Source organism: Schizosaccharomyces osmophilus, chromosome 2, assembly GCF_027921745.1.
Source record: "Schizosaccharomyces osmophilus chromosome 2, complete sequence".
Taxonomy (NCBI): Eukaryota; Fungi; Ascomycota; class Schizosaccharomycetes; order Schizosaccharomycetales; family Schizosaccharomycetaceae; genus Schizosaccharomyces; species Schizosaccharomyces osmophilus.
Genome location: NC_079239.1, coordinates 1,211,466 through 1,229,455, shown reverse-complemented (window position 1 = coordinate 1,229,455; position 17,990 = coordinate 1,211,466). Strand labels below are relative to the sequence as shown.

At 38.5% G+C, this 17,990-nt stretch overlaps 8 protein-coding genes and 1 non-coding gene across 9 annotated transcripts; 7 read left to right on the top strand and 2 right to left on the bottom strand.

Annotated features, from left to right (window-relative positions):
• Positions 1 to 341: 341 nt before the first annotated feature.
• naa10 (NatA N-acetyltransferase complex catalytic subunit Naa10) lies at positions 342 to 1,220 on the top strand (the record flags this gene model as incomplete). The annotated part of the gene is made up of 5 exons (XM_056181843.1): positions 342 to 432; positions 517 to 711; positions 824 to 926; positions 980 to 1,036; positions 1,139 to 1,220. 5 exons carry the CDS (start codon positions 342 to 344, stop codon positions 1,218 to 1,220), a joined length of 528 nt encoding a protein of 175 aa, XP_056038268.1.
• A 307-nt stretch (positions 1,221 to 1,527) lies between these two features.
• Positions 1,528 to 2,065, top strand: grx2 (glutaredoxin Grx2; the record flags this gene model as incomplete). Its single annotated transcript, XM_056181842.1, has 4 exons — positions 1,528 to 1,681; positions 1,778 to 1,798; positions 1,850 to 1,918; positions 1,986 to 2,065. 4 exons carry the CDS (start codon positions 1,528 to 1,530, stop codon positions 2,063 to 2,065), a joined length of 324 nt encoding a protein of 107 aa, XP_056037987.1.
• Positions 2,066 to 2,455: 390 nt separating this feature from the next.
• Positions 2,456 to 3,271, top strand: fub1 (PI31 proteasome inhibitor Fub1; the record flags this gene model as incomplete). The annotated part of the gene is made up of 1 exon (XM_056181841.1): positions 2,456 to 3,271. One exon carries the CDS (start codon positions 2,456 to 2,458, stop codon positions 3,269 to 3,271), a length of 816 nt encoding a protein of 271 aa, XP_056037988.1.
• Positions 3,272 to 3,559: 288 nt separating this feature from the next.
• Positions 3,560 to 5,325, bottom strand: gua2 (GMP synthase [glutamine-hydrolyzing] Gua2; the record flags this gene model as incomplete). Its single annotated transcript, XM_056181840.1, has 3 exons — positions 3,560 to 5,099; positions 5,186 to 5,226; positions 5,287 to 5,325. 3 exons carry the CDS (start codon positions 5,323 to 5,325, stop codon positions 3,560 to 3,562), a joined length of 1,620 nt encoding a protein of 539 aa, XP_056037912.1.
• An 890-nt stretch (positions 5,326 to 6,215) lies between these two features.
• Positions 6,216 to 6,288, top strand: SOMG_20174. The gene has a single exon. It is a non-coding gene; the product is annotated as a tRNA-Arg (tRNA).
• A 376-nt stretch (positions 6,289 to 6,664) lies between these two features.
• Positions 6,665 to 8,805, top strand: prm1 (conjugation protein Prm1; the record flags this gene model as incomplete). Its single annotated transcript, XM_056181839.1, has 2 exons — positions 6,665 to 8,183; positions 8,225 to 8,805. 2 exons carry the CDS (start codon positions 6,665 to 6,667, stop codon positions 8,803 to 8,805), a joined length of 2,100 nt encoding a protein of 699 aa, XP_056037911.1.
• A 63-nt stretch (positions 8,806 to 8,868) lies between these two features.
• lys1 (aminoadipate-semialdehyde dehydrogenase) lies at positions 8,869 to 13,131 on the bottom strand (the record flags this gene model as incomplete). Its single annotated transcript, XM_056181838.1, has 1 exon — positions 8,869 to 13,131. The coding sequence occupies one exon, from the start codon at positions 13,129 to 13,131 to the stop codon at positions 8,869 to 8,871; it is 4,263 nt and encodes a 1,420-aa protein (XP_056037910.1).
• A 575-nt stretch (positions 13,132 to 13,706) lies between these two features.
• rpl1002 (60S ribosomal protein L10) lies at positions 13,707 to 14,372 on the top strand (the record flags this gene model as incomplete). The annotated part of the gene is made up of 1 exon (XM_056181837.1): positions 13,707 to 14,372. One exon carries the CDS (start codon positions 13,707 to 13,709, stop codon positions 14,370 to 14,372), a length of 666 nt encoding a protein of 221 aa, XP_056037909.1.
• A 1,557-nt stretch (positions 14,373 to 15,929) lies between these two features.
• per1 (plasma membrane amino acid transmembrane transporter Per1) lies at positions 15,930 to 17,657 on the top strand (the record flags this gene model as incomplete). The annotated part of the gene is made up of 1 exon (XM_056181836.1): positions 15,930 to 17,657. The coding sequence occupies one exon, from the start codon at positions 15,930 to 15,932 to the stop codon at positions 17,655 to 17,657; it is 1,728 nt and encodes a 575-aa protein (XP_056037908.1).
• Between the last annotated feature and the right edge of the window lie 333 nt (positions 17,658 to 17,990).

Here is a 17,990-nt window from a genome sequence, read left to right as displayed (position 1 = left end):
TTTCATAGCGAAATTTGACTTGCAATTTATAGTGTCAATTTCTCGACCCGTTCCTAGTGTTTGCGTCCATATGGCTGCGAATAGGGATTTGAAAGATATTAGCCATCCTTGTCAATTTTCAGATAAATCGATTTCTTCCCTCTTGAGGATTTTTTACTCTCTGATTTCAAAACATTTAGTAGGTTACTTGTATATAAAGAAAGAAAGAAAAAACTGTTGGTAATAGTTTATACATAAGTTCGGTGGTCTTCCTCATTTTGAGATGCTCCAGACGACCTAAAGTCAACCACCAAGTTGTAGAAAAACACGTTTGTAGCTGAAAGCCCGTAATTTTAGACAAAATGGATATCCGTCCTGCTCGCGTTGAAGATTTGGTGGGGATGCAGCATTGCAATCTTAATAATTTGCCGGAAAACTATCAATTGAAGTACTGTAAGGAACAATCCCAAATTTGAACGGTTTCTTGGAAAATAACTTGGGCTGTATTTCAATTATGGATATTAACATCCATTCTAGATCTTTATCATGCTATATCTTGGCCTATGCTCTCTTATGTTGCAACGAATCCAAAAGGTAGAATTGTCGGATATGTATTAGCCAAAATGGAGGAAGAACCCAAAGACGGAATTCCCCATGGACATGTCACTAGCTTATCCGTTATGCGCTCTTATAGACAATTGGGCCTTGCAAAGCGAATGATGGTTCAGAGTCGTAAGTAGAATTCTCTAAATGTAGAGAAGTCGGAGCACAAAAAGCTTAGCATCTAATTCTTCTTTCACCATTTTCTTCTTTTTGGTATTTTTGAATTACTAACGTTACTTAGAAAGAGCTATGGTTGAGGTATACGGTGCAAAGTATATGAGTCTCCATGTGAGAAAGAGCAATCGCGCTGCTCTTCACTTATACCGCGATAGTTTGACTTTTGAGTATGTTGATAATTATTACCGAAATCTATACCTTTTATTAACAATTTTCCTAGTGTTCAAGGAATCGAAAGTAAATACTATGCGGATGGAGAAGACGCCTACGCAATGCAGTAAGTACACGTGGAAAGAAGTATTAGATGAAGTCCTTTTCCAAATTGACAAAAAATTTCTTATTACTTTCTTTAAAACAAGCAAATGCTAACTTTTTCTAGCAAGGACTTGGGCCTTCCTCCTGTGGAAAATGATCAAAATATTGAGCTTTCTAATAAGCTCCAATGCTTAGCTGTCCATTGAAAAATAAATTATGTATTATCGTGTTTTAGCAACATTCATAACATTAAAAAGTGACCCCATCTGTAAACCCTTCCCTTTTTCAATTTCCATGGCTCTCCATTATTGCTTTTTCTTTTTTTTTTTTTATGTAAACCATTTAGCAAACTTTTATCGGGGATAACTGTCTCGTAAGTATTTTTTTTCTTTCAACAAAAAGAATCCATCGGGTCTACTTAGCGACACTATACCCTCCGTATATTTTGTATTCTGCACTTTAGCTGTTTTTATCCGCCCGAACCTTTTCCTCAGAAAAGTAGAATTTAGAGATATGAGCTCTTTGGCAAAATTATTTGTGGAAAAAGCGATTGCAAGTAATCCTGTCACCGTCTTCAGCAAATCTTATTGCCCCTATTGTTCAGCAGCAAAAAAGACCTTGACTGACTATACCGCTCCTTTCAAATCTTATGAGATAGACTTATTAGGTATGTTTAATATGAATGGATGCTTCTTCAGTGAGTAGCGTGAAGAAATCCAATCGTATGGTGCAAAACGGTATATTGTATATTAACAAGCATTAGATTCTGGATCTGAAATACAAGGTATATAACTCAATGACTTTTTTACTCTTTCTTACTCTTACCTTTTATTAGCATACCTCATGGAAAAGACGAATCAAGGAACTGTCCCAAGCATTTTTTTCAAAAATGAATTTATTGGGGGTATGTTTGAAATGTTTTCTCCTATTTTAAATGGATGTTCTTTTTTCAGATACTAACTAAAATTTAGGAAACTCAGACCTTACTAGACTTCGTAACAACGGAAAATTATCGACCATGCTTGCTAAATTACAAGGAACCTCCAACTAGTTTTGCAATAGCAGGAACTACAGATAAGACTCTTGGGCCTTCACCTTTCTTTAGAAGATTCCTTTTGTTCTTATTTCATCATTGAATCCCTACTCTATGAATTTCGTACATTCTCCCAGGCAGTGTAAACCCTATTAAATATCATTATTTGTGCCTTGTCGGCCTTATTTAGTATTCAATTCAAACTTTATTTTTCTAATAAAAGTATGCAAACTTATATATTTTATTATTCTATGCGAGGTATAATTTGGACGCATGTCTGACTGGATTATAAGATAATATCATATTAAAATATGTCACACAAATATGAAGGCGATATAAGAATGTAAGTGCATCAGAAATTACCACTTTTAACACTTGGAAGTAACTTTTTTGTACTTTACTATCAGGATGAGCCTATTATTTGAGGAAGTTCAAAAAAAATTTCATGAGGCACTCTTGGAAGCTGGAGCTGCATTTCAACAATGTATTTTGCCAGGCGGTGAAGTCTTAACACAAGTACCAAAAACTTATACAGATGGTGCAGAATTTATCTACAAGTACGATAACGCTTTCAGTGTCTCAGTGAAGATCGTTCACTGGAAAAATTGGTTTTACTTTTTGTGTCACAATACGACGTCAAATATAACTGCTGCCAGGGCTTTCCAAAAAGAGGATTCGAAAGGTGATTTGGATTTGAAGTCTTTAATTGATGAGATAATTCCATCAAACCAAGATATTCGGGCTCAAGAACAAGGCGTCGCGGTATCTGAGAATCCAAGAAACGTAGCGCAATCTACTGTCCACCCTCGATTTGTAGATGTCCAGCCCAGCGATGCTCCCTTTGGTATGTCAGGACCATTTGGAAATTTACCTAGCCAAAAGCCTCTATTTCCATCAATTGGTGCCGATGATCTTTACCCAGCTGGCGTCGGTGCTCCCTCTTCTGGGAACAATGGGGGAATGCATCCTACATTGAATCATCCTATATTTCATCCGGAAAGAGGAACGAATAACACTGGTGAAGAAGAACCTCCAGTTTTGCCTTATGTACCTTCTGGTGCTCGGTATGATCCAACATCGCCTGGTGACTTGCGAGCTTTACATGGCCCATCTGGAGGCCAATTTCCACAAAGAAGTTCAAAACCTGGTCAGGGTTTTAGATTTCCTGGTGAGCCCGACAATGATGACTTTATGCCTCCCGGTTCTAGCGACATGTTCATGTAGAAAAGACATTGTACTTGGTAGTTTGCCTAATCGGTAACGAAAAAGGCTGGCCGTTGATGATTAGTTAATTCCATTGAACGTCTATTTAAAAGCGAATTTTTTTTGTGTGATGAAAAGTTATTTTCAATTTGTTTGATGAATATTTATGACACAGTATCTTACTTACTAATAGTGCAATAAATCCAATATTGATTATTACTCCTTAAATCTCCAACCTTTTTCTCCAACGAAAGAAAAACTATAATTACAGTAGTGAGGGTAACGAAAGCAACGAATTAACACCAATATCTATTCCATCTCAACAGTGGCAGGGGGCTTACTGCTAATGTCATAGAGAACACGATTGACACCGGCAACCTCGTTGCAAATACGAGAGCTTACCAACTTCAAAAATTTCACACTAAATCCATCAAACCAATCGGCGGTCATGAAATCGGAAGTAGTGATAGCACGCAACGCAATAACTTGCTCATGAGTACGCTGATCACCCATAACACCTACAGCCTTAACAGGCAAAAGAGCAGCGAAGGCTTGAGAAATCTTGTCATAGTATCCGTGATTGCGGATTTCGGTGATGAAGATATGGTCAGCTTTACGAGCAATTTCAAGTTGAGTGCGGTTGACTTCACCCAAAATTCTGATACCCAAACCTGGGCCAGGGAAAGGATGGCGCCAAACAAGGCTGCGCTCAATTCCGAGAAGCTCACCTAGAGAACGGACCTCGTCCTTGAAAAGTTCACGCAAAGGCTCAATAAGCTTGAGCTTCATGTCTTCCAAAAGACCCCCAACATTATGGTGGGTCTTAATAGTTTGAGAAGGTCCCTTGAACGAAATGCTTTCAATCACATCAGGGTAGAGGGTACCTTGGAGAAGATACTCTACCTTACCGCTAGTTGTCTTCAAAATACGATCGGCTTCGCGCTCAAAAACATGAATAAAAGTGTTTCCAATAATTTTGCGCTTTTTCTCGGGATCAGAAACACCACTTAATTTTTGAAGGAATTCGTCCGAAGCATCGATGACGGTCAAACGAATACCCAAGTGTTCTTTGAGGTTTTCACGAACTATTTCAGCTTCGTTCAAACGCAGCAAGCCATTGTCAACCATAATCGCATGGAAACGATCGCCGATGGCTTCTTTCAAAACCTTGGCAGCGACAGTGGAATCAACACCACCGGAAACAGCACCAATTACATGATCTTCGGGACCAATCATCTTACGAATACGAAGAATCTCCTTGTCAACGAAATTTTCCATCGACCAGCTTGGCTTAGCTTCACAAATTGCAAGAGCAAAGTTCTTAATCAATTGCAAGCCTAAAGGAGTATGGGTTACTTCGGGATGGAATTGGATTCCAAAAATAGCCTTTGAGCTGTGGGCAATGATAGCATATGGAGAGTTCTTTGTCTGACCAATAGATTCAAAACCAGTGGGTAAAGCATTCAACTTATCGCCATGGGACATCCATACTTCAAACTCCTTGGGCATAGACTCAAAAAACTTTTGGAAAACCTCAGATTTGCTTTCGGTAGTAATGTTAACCATAGCAGGTCCGTATTCTCTTTCAATGCCTGCGCTGACACCACGGCCATTCAACCAAGCAAGCTCTTGCATACCGTAGCAAATACCGAGAATAGGAACGTCAAGTTCAAAAACAGCGGGATCAACATGAGGAGCAAAATCATCATAGACAGAGTAGGGGCCACCAGAAAAGATTACACCCTTTGGCTTGAAGGGGAGCTCAGCAATCTTTTGAGTGCATGGCAACATCTCAGCGTAAACATGGAGTTCACGAAGGCGTCGAGCAATCAAATGGCTGTATTGAGATCTGAATTATGTTAATAATTGTTACAATAAGGAGTCATGCGTCAATCGGCGTTCTGCTCACAAGCAAGAACAACCTTGGTTTCATACCCAAAATCAAGGATTAAAATGGTATCGAAGTGAGAAGAAACCTAGGGAATTCGTTAGCTTTAACTAGTCGCCTTTTCAAAAGCAAAACCATATTTACATACAGAAGTAGGAATATCTTCTGGAATTGTTACAGAACTCATGGTGAAAGAAACTTCAAAAAAATAATCGAAAGAGGGTGTTTTCCAAAATAGAGTCCTTAAATTGGGATTATGTTAAATGTTCAAAAAAAAAAAAAAAAAATTGCCCAGAGAAAGTATAGGTAAGATGCCAAGTTGAAGCGACCGCTCTTGTTTATATTTATAGAATTATCATCTACGCTAAAATAAAATTGGAACAAAGAATGCAACTTTTTTTAAATCCGATAACACGCCCAAACGAAATCTAGTCAATTTAAGCCGTCTGTAATAAGTTTAAATCACAAACCTGATTTAGCGAGCATTCGCATATAAACAAACTATTTCCATAAAAATTATAAATATCAAATAAATGTTTTCTTTTCGTTTCCTTCAGCAAATTTGGCCCCTATGTATTTTCAAATAATAGCTCTTCACGGATATCATTCAAGAATAGTTATCAAGGCTGGTCTTTAATGATAGTATTATCTCAAATCTCTTTATTACGTTTCATTTGAAGATAACTTCATCCATGAAGTTGAGCTCACTTGTTTTCTTCCCTTTGGATGATGAACCAAGTCAAAACTTCCTAGTCGATTTTATAACGTGCTTGCCTTTCTGTACTTGATTCCTAAGCAAGTAACGATTGCATAGTGCTTATATGCATACTTTACGGAATAATTAATACTCACTACATTGTTTGTCTTAAATATCTCTTTTGGTAGTTGAATGGTCTTTCTTGCTGCCATTCCTGTCACTCATCTTGTGTTTTTAGCAAGTCAAATGTCGAAGCTGGTTCAATTTTGTTCAACGATTTCACCAATATTTCGATACGTTCAACAAAATTGAATTTTAAATCGTTTACTTCCAAAGTTCAACTCTTGAAATAAAACTTTAAGCCTATTACTTTCAACAAAGGCCTCGTGGCCCAATGGTCAAGGCGCCTGACTACGGATCAGGAGATTCCAGGTTCGACTCCTGGCGGGGTCAATTTTTTTCTTATCCTATGCTCTTAAAATTAACAGTATACACTGAAAACTAATTAAATAGGGGCCCTTCAGGACCTCCTTCTAATTTTGTACCCTTTAAGACGTCTATTAGCCTCTAATATGTGATTAATCACAACGCCGACTTGGCTGTGAGTGTTGCTTGATTGCTGACCAAAGATTATGAAATGACAACTTTTCCATGGATCTTGTACATAGAATTTTGGTATAAATTTTTCCTTTCACTATAAACTGTTCTTTACGTCAGAGATTCCAATGCTGTAAGCCATAAGGAAAGAAAAGTTTCTTTGTTCTCTACACTATGATATGCAACCAAATTTAGAAAATGACTTCTTCCAAATCCTGTCAAGAACTTATTGATGAAGAACTCATACTTGGGCCTAAAGGCAAGGCTTTCTCAAGCCTGGATCACTCCTTGGACATTGTGTTGTTTATACATTTTTTTGCAATTCCTTCTCTTCAACAAAAGTTTACAATCAAAGATAGAGGATGCTTCAAAATCCGAGGCAATGGCTAAAAATTATTCTTGTCAATTGATGCAAGAAAAGGTCAATTCAATTCTCAATTCTCCTGGCATGATTGCGAATGCCGTTGTTAAGCTCACGGAGAAAAGCATCAATTCAACGGTGGATTTGCTTTTATCTGGATTAATTGACACAATTGAAGCTGCTGAAAAGACTATTTTTTTTTTTATTGAATTCACTTATGGTACCTATTTATGTTTATTGCAATTGGCTTTGAACGGTGCTCTAGATGCCATGGTGGACGTGGGAGAAGACATAGAACATGTCGTAAATAGTACTCTTAAAACAATTTCTGATGGAATGGAAGACACTATTAGCGGCTTTAACAGTGAAATACAAAAAGCGGAATCTTCGTTTAAAAAAGTCGCTTCCTGGCTTGGCGAAGATGTAAATTTACCTAACATCTCAATTCCCCAAATCCAGTCCTTAAAGAATTTGAGTCTCCCCTCTTATTATGACACTAAACTTGAAAGTCTTCGCAATTCTATAAATTTTGATCATGCTATAAACGTCACAGAAAATGCAATTAGTGGCCCCTTAAAGCTGGCTAGGTATTCTATCTTAAAAGAGGTCGGGAATTTTACATTCGACAGTTCGTCAATAACTCAGCCCAAACAGGCACAATACACTGTTTGTTCCGGTGATGATACGAATTCATCAAGCTCGGTTTATACTGTACTAACTACTTTAAAATATGTAATTCTTATAAGCTTGGTGATCTCTATCATTGGTTTAATTGTGGTGAATGCTTTTTACGAGGCCTGGAAGTGGTATAGATTGAAACGGAGAGCTTCTCTCATTGACGAATATATAGAAAAGAACATGTTCGAAGATACTCGGGATTTGGTCACCTATTTAGAATCCCCTTTGCTGTGGAATTTAAAACGAGGTATTTCTTTTTTGCCCGTCCCTGCACATCTAAAGTTTCGTCTTCGATGGTTTATTTCATACATTTTTTATCCCCCTGCTACCATTTTACTTTTCGTGGGAATTGCTTCTCTCTGTTCTTGTTTATGTCAATTGTTAGCTTTGCGGAAATTGAGCAACCTGGAAACCTCTCAAAGCTCATTCTCTAATGTATCCTATCAAGACATGCAGCATGCTTTACAAAACATATCATATGAGTGGTCTAACAGCACAAACCAAGCTATATTGGCAAATCAAAATCGCATTAATGACGGCATGTTTGGGTCCATATCAAATACTGCACTCTCTTTAAACAATACTTTAAATGTTTTCATGAATGAAGTAAATTCTACCATATCCTCCGTCTTTGGAGATACAATATTGAATAAACCCGTCCAAAATGTTATGAATTGTTTGCTTTATCATAAGATTGAAGATTTCGAAAAAGGTTCGCTTTTTACAATCTCACTTTTACTAACACATATTCAGTTTCTACTTGGATTCATAATAAGTCTCATATTGACTTTCCACTACTTCATGGCGACGTACTAAGCGAACCGATCAATAATCAAACTTTGAAAGGAGCACTTGCATCAAATTCTACTTTCTCACAAACAACTTCCAGTGGTCTTACTAAAATTCTTAATACCCTTGAGGGTACAGTGATATCTGAGATCAAACAGTCATTATTGTTTATTTTTCTATGGTTAGCTGTATGTGCCTTGGGCTTACTTGCTCTACTAGCTGATACAGTAAAACTAATGGTACTAAAAACATATGATTTTGCATTATCAAATATTTTAAAAAAGAAAGCTGTCATTACGTCCCCTTTCAACCCGCTAGAATTTCCGGTCGCTGAAGACCGCACACCTCCTCCTGTACCTGCGAGAACTTCTGCTGTTTACGACTTTCAAAATACAGCTTATAATACTAATCATTTTAACGACTACAGCAAGAAAACTCCATTATCGCCGGCAGATTTGGCAATGGATATACCTATATCTCCAGCATTTAACTCTGATATTTATTTCAATACTTCATGCATAGAAGATGATGAAAAACATCGCTAACTTATAGACTAAATTTTTGAAGAACGTTAATATAACTAAATAACTAATGACCAAAGATTCTTTTTACTTAGTAACAGGAGCGCCGCCACGTCCCCCGACGCTGGCAAGCTTTTCCATAGTTAAAGTATTTAACTCTATCTTTGGTAGCTCCTTCTCAGCTTTATGAGTAGGCTTCGCTAAAAACCCAATGGAAACAAGGTAAGATAAATAAAGTCCCATTTCTCGTTCAAGTACAGCAGCTCCAGCGGATACATCAACCTTGGTCCATTCTGTATCACGCTTTAAGATCTCACGAGCGTTGGCATCATCCAAGTCAGGTGCCTTCGTGTTGGCTGGGAGATTATCAAGAACAAAATGCAGCAAAGGATACAACGCGCTGTCGTGAGATTCATGAACGACATATTTTTCCAAAGCAATTCGCCAACTTAGATATTCCGATTGCTTTGTACCAAACCCGAATTTACTTAATGTTGCCAAAAATTGATTGAATCGAAGACGAGGATGACTAGTAACGTGGGCAACAGTGACTCCTTCACCTGGGTGGAATGCAGAAGCTGTCGTTACACGTGCAACATGATCTGTAGGAACCATGTTCACTGTATTGTTAATGTTGGGATAGAGACCCAACTCAATGCTACCCTTCATCATTCGAACCAGAAAGTCATCAGTATTAATAGCTCCAGTTTTTGAATCACCCAAAATGTAACCTGGGCGGACAATAACTCCTCTCAAACCACGCAAACCGGCTTGTTTAATCAAGTATTCGGCAACCCATTTACTTTGACCGTAACCGGTTTGTAAACTCTCAGCTGAACCAGAAAGAGAATCCGACTCGGGGATACCATTACCACCCTTAGATGTAATCTCATTGGAAAGATTAACATAATATTCTGTATCGATAGTAGATGTTGAGGATACAAATCCTAACGATTTCGGCTTACCAAAAGAACATAACTTTAGAGCAGTGATTGTACCCATAACGTTAGGTCCCTTAAGTTTGGAATAAGGATAGACCCAGTGTACTAAAGCACCATTATGTATAACGACATCTACTTCCTCACATAAGCTGTTCCACTGTTCGTTGGCAAGTCCCCAATTTTCTAATGCAAGGTCTCCATTAACAACAGATATTGACTCAATCCACTTCTCGTCCCAAACACCGTAAGCAATACTACTATCCCTGAGACGCTGCAAACCATGGTCTGGGGAAGATGCACGAATTAAGGCCATAACCTTAATATTTGAATTACGTGTCATCAAATCACGAAGAATAAACACACCCAAGTATCCATTGGCACCAGTCAATAATACTGTCTTGCAGTCATCAACCTTCAATCCAGAGAACGTAGGATATGACTGAGGAAGTACATTTGTAAGTTGAACTGCATCCTTGCCATAAGCAACTTCCTTATCTTCAGGTTCTCCCTTAGGAACATCATACAGGTCAACCATTTCTCCAGATTTGAGTTTACCAATCTCTCTAGCCAATCCTTCAATTGTAGGTTCACGAAAAATCAACCCCAAAGGAACATTTACGGCATATCTCTTCCTTAACTCGAAAATGAGACGAGTAGCCAAAATTGAATGCCCTCCAACGTCAAAGAAATTAGCTTTCTTACTTAAACCGACAGCATGAGGAATAATACTTTGCCAGATATCTTTCATTTCTTGCTCAACAGTGGTGAGGGCCTCTGTGCTTGCATTCTTAGTACGAGAAATAGAAGCTGCTGCCAATTGAGACGTATCAGGGAAAGGTAAAGCAGGCTTATCTATTTTGCCATTAGGATTTAATGGCATACGATTTAATGGAACGATAACAGTGGGAACTGCATAGTTAGGAAGCTTGGTCTTCATGTACTCTCGGATGTTTTTAATAACCTTTCTATACTTTCGAAGACCTTGAACCACTAAATCGTCTGTGTCGGTACCACTAGCGTAATCATCTTTATCCATGTCTTGAGGAACAATATAAGAAACCAAGGTAGGCTCTTCATCTTTGTTACGGCGAATAAGTGTAATATTCTCACGCACATTAGGATGGCGAGAAAGATGGGTATTTATTTCACCTAGTTCAATTCGAAAACCACGAATTTTGACTTGGTCATCAGCACGACCACTACATTCAACGTCACCGGATGGAAGGTAACGTCCCAAATCACCAGAACGATACATGCGGTCTCTAATACCCAACCAATATTTTTTCCATGGAGCATCTTCAGGAGTGCGATCGACAAATTTAGAGGGATCAGCGAACCAACTCTGCAAGAACTTTTTGGACGTCATTTCCTCATTGCCAAGATATCCCTCTGCTAGACCACCAGCACGTAAATAAATTTCGCCTACTTCTCCGATACCGCAAAGCTTGCTACTATCATGACGGTTGATGACAAGCAATTGGACGTTTTTCATACCTTTACCAGCCGGTATGACTTCTTTCTGAGTCTCTAAGAATGTGGAATCTTTTGATCTAGCGGGAACCACAAAATATGAGACAGACCGCTGTGTTTCAGTGGTACCATACATGTTGACGACATTGACATTCGTAGCAAGCACTTGTAAACGAAGGCAATCACGCTTAGTGAGAATATCACCCACGAAAAACGCATGATGGAGGGATGGAATTTGTTCTTCAGCTTGAGCGGAAAGTAACTGACCCATTGCAGGAGTTAAATGGGTAACAGTCACTTGGTATTTATTTGCCCAGTGGGCAAGCTGTCCTGGAGTACCAATGTCTTCAGCCGTTGGTACAATAAGAGATGCACCAAGGAACAGAGGGGTAAAGATATCTCTCTGAATAGGATCGTGAGCAATACCGCTAAGCATAGTGAACCTGTCATTTTCCGAAAGATTAAACTCATGTGACATCCAGTCAAAATAGTAAGCCAAACTAAAATGACGTCCTTTAACACCCTTAGGAATACCTTCACTACCACTAGTAAAACTAAGTGTAGGAGTGCTATCTGGCCCAACAACTACTCCAGTTTGTTGGCTCTTTAAGTGAGCAACACTCGATAATATATCAGTGTTGCTACCTTCCAGAAAACCACCAGTTAAAGCGCCTTCTTTTGACAACTTCAAAGAGGGTACGAACGTTTTAAGATCTAAATTTTTCTTTACATAGTCAACAACAGTAGGAGAAACAACACCAGCATCAGCCAAAAAGACTAAACCTCTTGGTTTGGCAACTCCCAAATAAACAGTCTGTCTAGCTGGGGGGTAGGCCGGGTCAATAACGGAGAAAGTAGCGCCAGATTTGAGAACACCCATGACGGCTACCACCAAATCGACACCACGGTAGGCATAAACCATAACAACATCGCCTCTTTCTATACCACTTTGAACAAGATGGTGAGCAAGTATATTGGAAGATTCGTCGATTTGGCGATATGTATAAGAAGTAGCTGAAGCGTTCTCCGTCACCGAAGGTGTTACTACAATGCACTCCCTTTCGGGAAATTTAGCAGCGTTATGAGCAAAAATATCTTGGATAGGGCCACGGAAACCAGACCAATCAAGATCTATTGTAGGATCTGGTAAAACGCGATTTTGAGAATCCGTCTTTAAATCCAAGGAACCAATGGAGCCATTGATGTTTTGGGAGGCAGATATAACAAGTTGGAAAAGCTGATCGGCAAGAATATTAATTCTGTTTTGGGAGAAAACAAGTTGGTTGTAAATAACTTTGAGTTGTAGATCAGGAAAAGTGAAAGAACGCAAAGAAGAAAGTTCTTCCGCAGGTTTCTTGAGGGAAACTAAAACAGTCAGATCGACATCTAAGCTGGTTGAAGACAAGAAGCTTTCGGATGGCGTATCTGGTGCGTTGTAGAAACGTATATGCGCAAGACTTTTGCGAATTTCATCCTGTTTCGATAGTTTGCTATTTAAATGATTTATCAGATCGGTAAAATCTACAGCGTCAGCAGAACATGTGCTCTCAATATCTGCAACCTTTTCTAAAAGTCCAAAGAAGGACTCATTTTGTTGAGCAAATGTCCGTAAAACAAAAGGAATAGCATTCTCTGAACTAGTTCCAATGCTAATGTCTTCGTCACCGGTCAACCGAATTACAAGGACGATAAACAACGTCAGCAAAATATTGAAAGGAGTAGCGTTAATTCCCTTTGTCTGGGCGGTAGCATAAATACTGATCAATGCAGCCTTGGTTTCATCGTTTAGAACCTTTTCGGAAACAGCTTCCACTAGCCTGGAAGGAACGGGGCGGCTATAATCCGCAGGGAGGTGAGAAATAGTTTGATTTTTTAATCTTTCCGACCAGCGCTCAAGGCGCTGAGCATATTCTTCCGTTGTTAGAGCCTTCTGGCTCATATTTTTGTTATGTTGTGGTGTGCAGTGGGAAATTAGGATCGGTTGAGAATTTGTGGACGACACAATTTAGCACCAGATTAAGAGAAGATAAGATGAAGAACCCTCTCAATTGATGCTTTTAGTACTTGAATTACTGCATGGATAGAAATACTGTGTATAAAAATTCTTCAATCGTTTCATCACCGAATGGAGGCGTTCAATTCACAGGTAATGAAAATTCGTACTTCATATACGGGCATTACCGCACTACTTTGACTTATAGATGAAAACAAAACAGAATTGATAAGAGAATCTTCTAACGCTACAGCTCAAGGATGTCATAATATACTTTTCGACATCAGCACTTAATTTAAATTAGAACAAAGTGGGTACTGATTTCTTCACGTTCAAATGTAACTAATTCAATTGTAAACAAAAATTTCACACGAAATAATAACAGTACAAACGTAACTATATTGTTACCTAATCAAGCAACAATTCCTGTGACTGTTTTTTAGGTATCGAAAGGAAAGAACAGGTGGGTAGGGGAGCAATTGGCAAAAACCAGAAAACCCCATAAAGCCTTTGAATTAAAAATGGCCCGTAGACCCGCACGTTGCTACCGTTATATTAAGAACAAGCCTTATCCCAAGTCTCGTTACAACCGTGCTGTTCCTGATCCCAAGATCAGAATCTTTGACTTGGGCCGTAAGCGTGCCACTGTTGACGAGTTCCCCTTGTGCATTCACTTGGTTTCTAACGAGTTGGAACAAATCACCTCCGAAGCTCTCGAAGCTGCTCGTATTACCACCAACAAGTACTTGGTGAAGATCGCTGGTAAGGATGCTTTCCACCTCCGTGTCCGTGCTCACCCCTACCACGTTGTCCGTATCAACAAGATGCTTTCTTGTGCCGGTGCCGATAGATTGCAACAAGGTATGCGTCACGCTTTCGGTAAACCCAACGGTTTGGTTGCCCGTGTGAGAATTGGTCAAGTCTTGATGTCTATCCGTACCAAGGACTCCAACCGTACTACTGCTATTGAAGCCCTCCGTCGTTGCCAATACAAGTTCCCTGGTCAACAAAAAATCATTGTTTCCAAGAAGTGGGGTTTCTCTCAATACAACCGTTCTGAATTCATTGAGAAGCGTAGCCGCGGTGAAGTCATTCCTGATGGCTGCTACGCTAAGTTCTTGAACAAGCGTGGTAGACTTGACGAGAAGTTTGAGGTTTTCCCTGATGCTTCCTTCAACCTTGCTTAAAACTTAGGAAAAGGAAATACAATGTTCTGTTTTATGCTTGTGATATACTTTATGGAAAATATGAACTAAAAGTTGAAGTTGAATTTCTACGTAAAATGTAAAATGTAATCTTCGAGTGTAAGGTGTCGGAGGTTGTGTCTTCTAAAATAACAAGCGTCACTAGTATTCTAAACCTTTTTTTCAACTTGAGAGGGAATTCAATTCGCCTTTTTTAGATTGTACAAGAGTCGTTGGATGAAAAGTGAACCACAGGTTGGCAAATGTTTACCCACCTAGTTCAATGATCATACCTTATTCATTTCTGATCAGTTACTTCTTTTCTTTCTATTTATAGAAGTACTCCAATGATTTCCATCCTTAATCTCAAACTAAGCAACTACGTTCTTTCTCTCAAAAAAACAAACAAACTTGAATAAAATGGAGGACGGAAAAATTATTTATTAAATTTTTTGTGATAGTACTTTTCAGAAGGATCATACAATGTACTATTATTATTTTTTTCGTTTCCCATATCTTTTCTTTTTAGTATAGAGTACCAATTATGTTGGTCTTGTATCTGCGTTGCTTTCATATTGGTTTAACGCAAGCACTGGGAAATGGTTTGTTTTTGTTTTTCCAGTGTCTGAATGGACTTCTACAGGCACATATTCGCTAAGTCGACGAATTGATATTCTGTCGGTTTATTGGTTCAGGATTTAAGACTTTGGGGTGCCAAAAGAAGACTTTTGGTTATCAAACCAATGAAACTTGCTTAGACTGAGAAGATAGGAATAAAGGATGGGTAACAGAGATATTGCCTATCTAGGTGACAGTGTTTTACCTTTTCGCAACAAGTGAACATGAACAGAATTTGGATTTCTTTTAAGTCAAATCAAAACAAAAGAAAAGAAAGAAAAAAGAATTATAATATCCAATTCTTTTCTTGGATTACTTAAATATTACAAATGGTTACGAAATAAATGCTTGTTTCCGCCTCTTAACCTTGACGTGCCTACGCTTGCTTAATCTTATCATGCCGATAGTCCAAGCCATCACTTATCTGCAATGAGTTGAATATTTATATCGTCGCACTTGAGCATAAACCATGTGTATATATTTGTCGTCTGTGCTATATATAAGAGGACTGTCGTCGCCAAAAAAAGTGTTGTACGAACAGTACTAGTTAAAAGAGGTGGTTTTTAAAAAATAAACGTTGTTCTTTTGTTCTTTTTTTTTGGTTTATATTAGAAGAAAGAAAAAGGAAAAGCGAAAAGATTACACTTTCCTATAGTTGAGCAAGTTAATCGCGTTCTCTTTATTTCCTTCAAGGTCTCTTTCCGTAACTAGAAGGATCTTTTGACATTCCAATTGAATCGTCCTGCAAAATTGGTTTCTATCATTTTTGCCCACTGAACAAACGTGCTACAAAAGGAAGAGAGAGATCACTATTGCGTTCCTCAGTTTGTTTATTTGTTATATCATTGAACTCGTCTTTGACGCCTTTAAATTTCTAATAGCATACCTTCGATAACCTTTGTTTTCTTTTCTTTTTAAATTATTTTATTTTGAATATTAAAAATGTCGACTTCTATTAACGAAAACAATCTCGAAAAATACCCTCCCAACAAAACGAATTATGAAGAGGCAAAAGATGAAAAGAAGGTCGATCTAGGTCCCTCAGATACCAGCGCTGAAGGAGAACTTTATGAATTGGAACCAGAGAAGGAAGGGTTTTTCCGAGGCATTATCAACGATTTTAAACCTGCAACATCTGTCAGAGATGACGGTGTCGGCTTGAAAAGAAGCCTGAAAGGACGACACATGCAAATGATTGCCATTGGTGGTGCCATTGGTACAGGTCTTTTCGTAGGTTCTGGTAGTTCCCTTGCTACTGGTGGGCCTGCTTCGGTCATTATTAATTATACCTTGATTGGTATCATGATGTTTTGTACGGTCTACGCTTTAGGTGAATTGGCTGTCGCTTATCCGCTAGCCGGTGGCTTTTACACATATTGCATGCGTTTTATCGACCCTGGTTGGGGCTTCGCTTGCGGTTGGAACTATTTTTTTAATTATTTTGTCACTTTTCCTTTAGAATTAACCACTTGCGCTATCACTTTTAAATATTGGACGGAAATTAATAGTGCTGCTTGGATTAGTATTTTTCTAGTCTTAATTATTTTTGTCAATCTGTTTGGTATTAAAGGTTATGGTGAAGTCGAGTTTGTCTTGTCGACAGTTAAGGTGATTGCTACTACCGGATTCATTATTTTGGCAATCATTATCAACTGTGGTGGTGTACCTACCGATGACAGAGGTTATATCGGTGGTAAAATTATTTCACATCAACCCTTCCGACACAGCTTCAAAGGCTTTTGTTCTGTGTTTACCACAGCCGCTTTTTCGTTTTCAGGTACCGAAGCTGTCGGTCTAGCAGCTGCTGAGGCTGAAAACCCGAGAAAGTCCTTACCCCACGCTACACGCCAAGTTTTCTGGCGTATTGCCATTTTCTATGTTGTCGGTTTGCTTATGGTTAGTTTATTGGTTAGTCCTGATGACCCTGAATTGATGAATAACAGCAGTGGTGCCAGTGTTTCTCCATTCGTGCTTGCTATCAGAGAAGCTGGAATTAAAGGACTTCCTTCTGTGTTTAATGCCGTTATTATTATTTCCGTTATTTCAGTCGCCAATTCTTGTACTTATATCGCAAGCCGTACCTTGCACGCCCTTGCTATTAACAAGAATGCGCCTTCCTTCTTTTCTTATACCGATCGATTGGGTCGTCCTTTAATGGCCATGATTGTGGTCCTCTCTTTTGGATTCTTGGCTTATATTAATGAAGCCAAAGATAAAAGTACTACCGTATTCAATTGGTTGCTTTCTATCTCTGGTCTTTCGAGCTTCTTTTCTTGGGGTAGTATTAACTTGTGCCATATTATCTTTAGACTTGCTATGAAAAAGCAAGGTCGTTCTTTGGATACTCTTGGTTTTGTGTCCCCTATGGGTATCTGGGGCTCATGTATCGGTTTGGGCTTCAACATTTTATGTTTAATTGCTCAATTTTATGTATCACTTTTTCCTATCGGCGGTAAGCCTAACGCAAGTAGCTTTTTCCAAGGTTACTTGGCAGCTATCGTGGTCATCACCTTTTTTATCGGTTACAAGATTTATGACAGAAGTTATATTCGATCTTTAAATGACATCGATTTGGATACAGGCTTGCATACTTTTGAGGATCTTTTGGATGATGAAAAGCCTAAGGATGCCAAAGGACGTGTAAAACAAGTTCTGCATAGTATTTGTTAATTTTTTCATATTTAATTTAGTTTTAGTCAAGTGTTAGCCTAATACCTTGTTTTATATATATAACATATAGTAATTTATATTAATGACTGACATAGTCACAAAGAATCAGTGGTCTTTAATTGTGAGTGGATTTGTCGCAATAGAAGTGGATAAAATAAAATATTCTTATTTATAATGACAATAAACGGTCTACTTCATGACTTGGGTTTATTTATTTGTTATATTTGTTTTGTAAGGATCACATGAGATGTTTATTGGTAGCTTTTTTAAAAAAGCTAAGACATACTTTGCTCGAACCCAGCTGTAAAGATGGCAGTTATCATATCATCGACC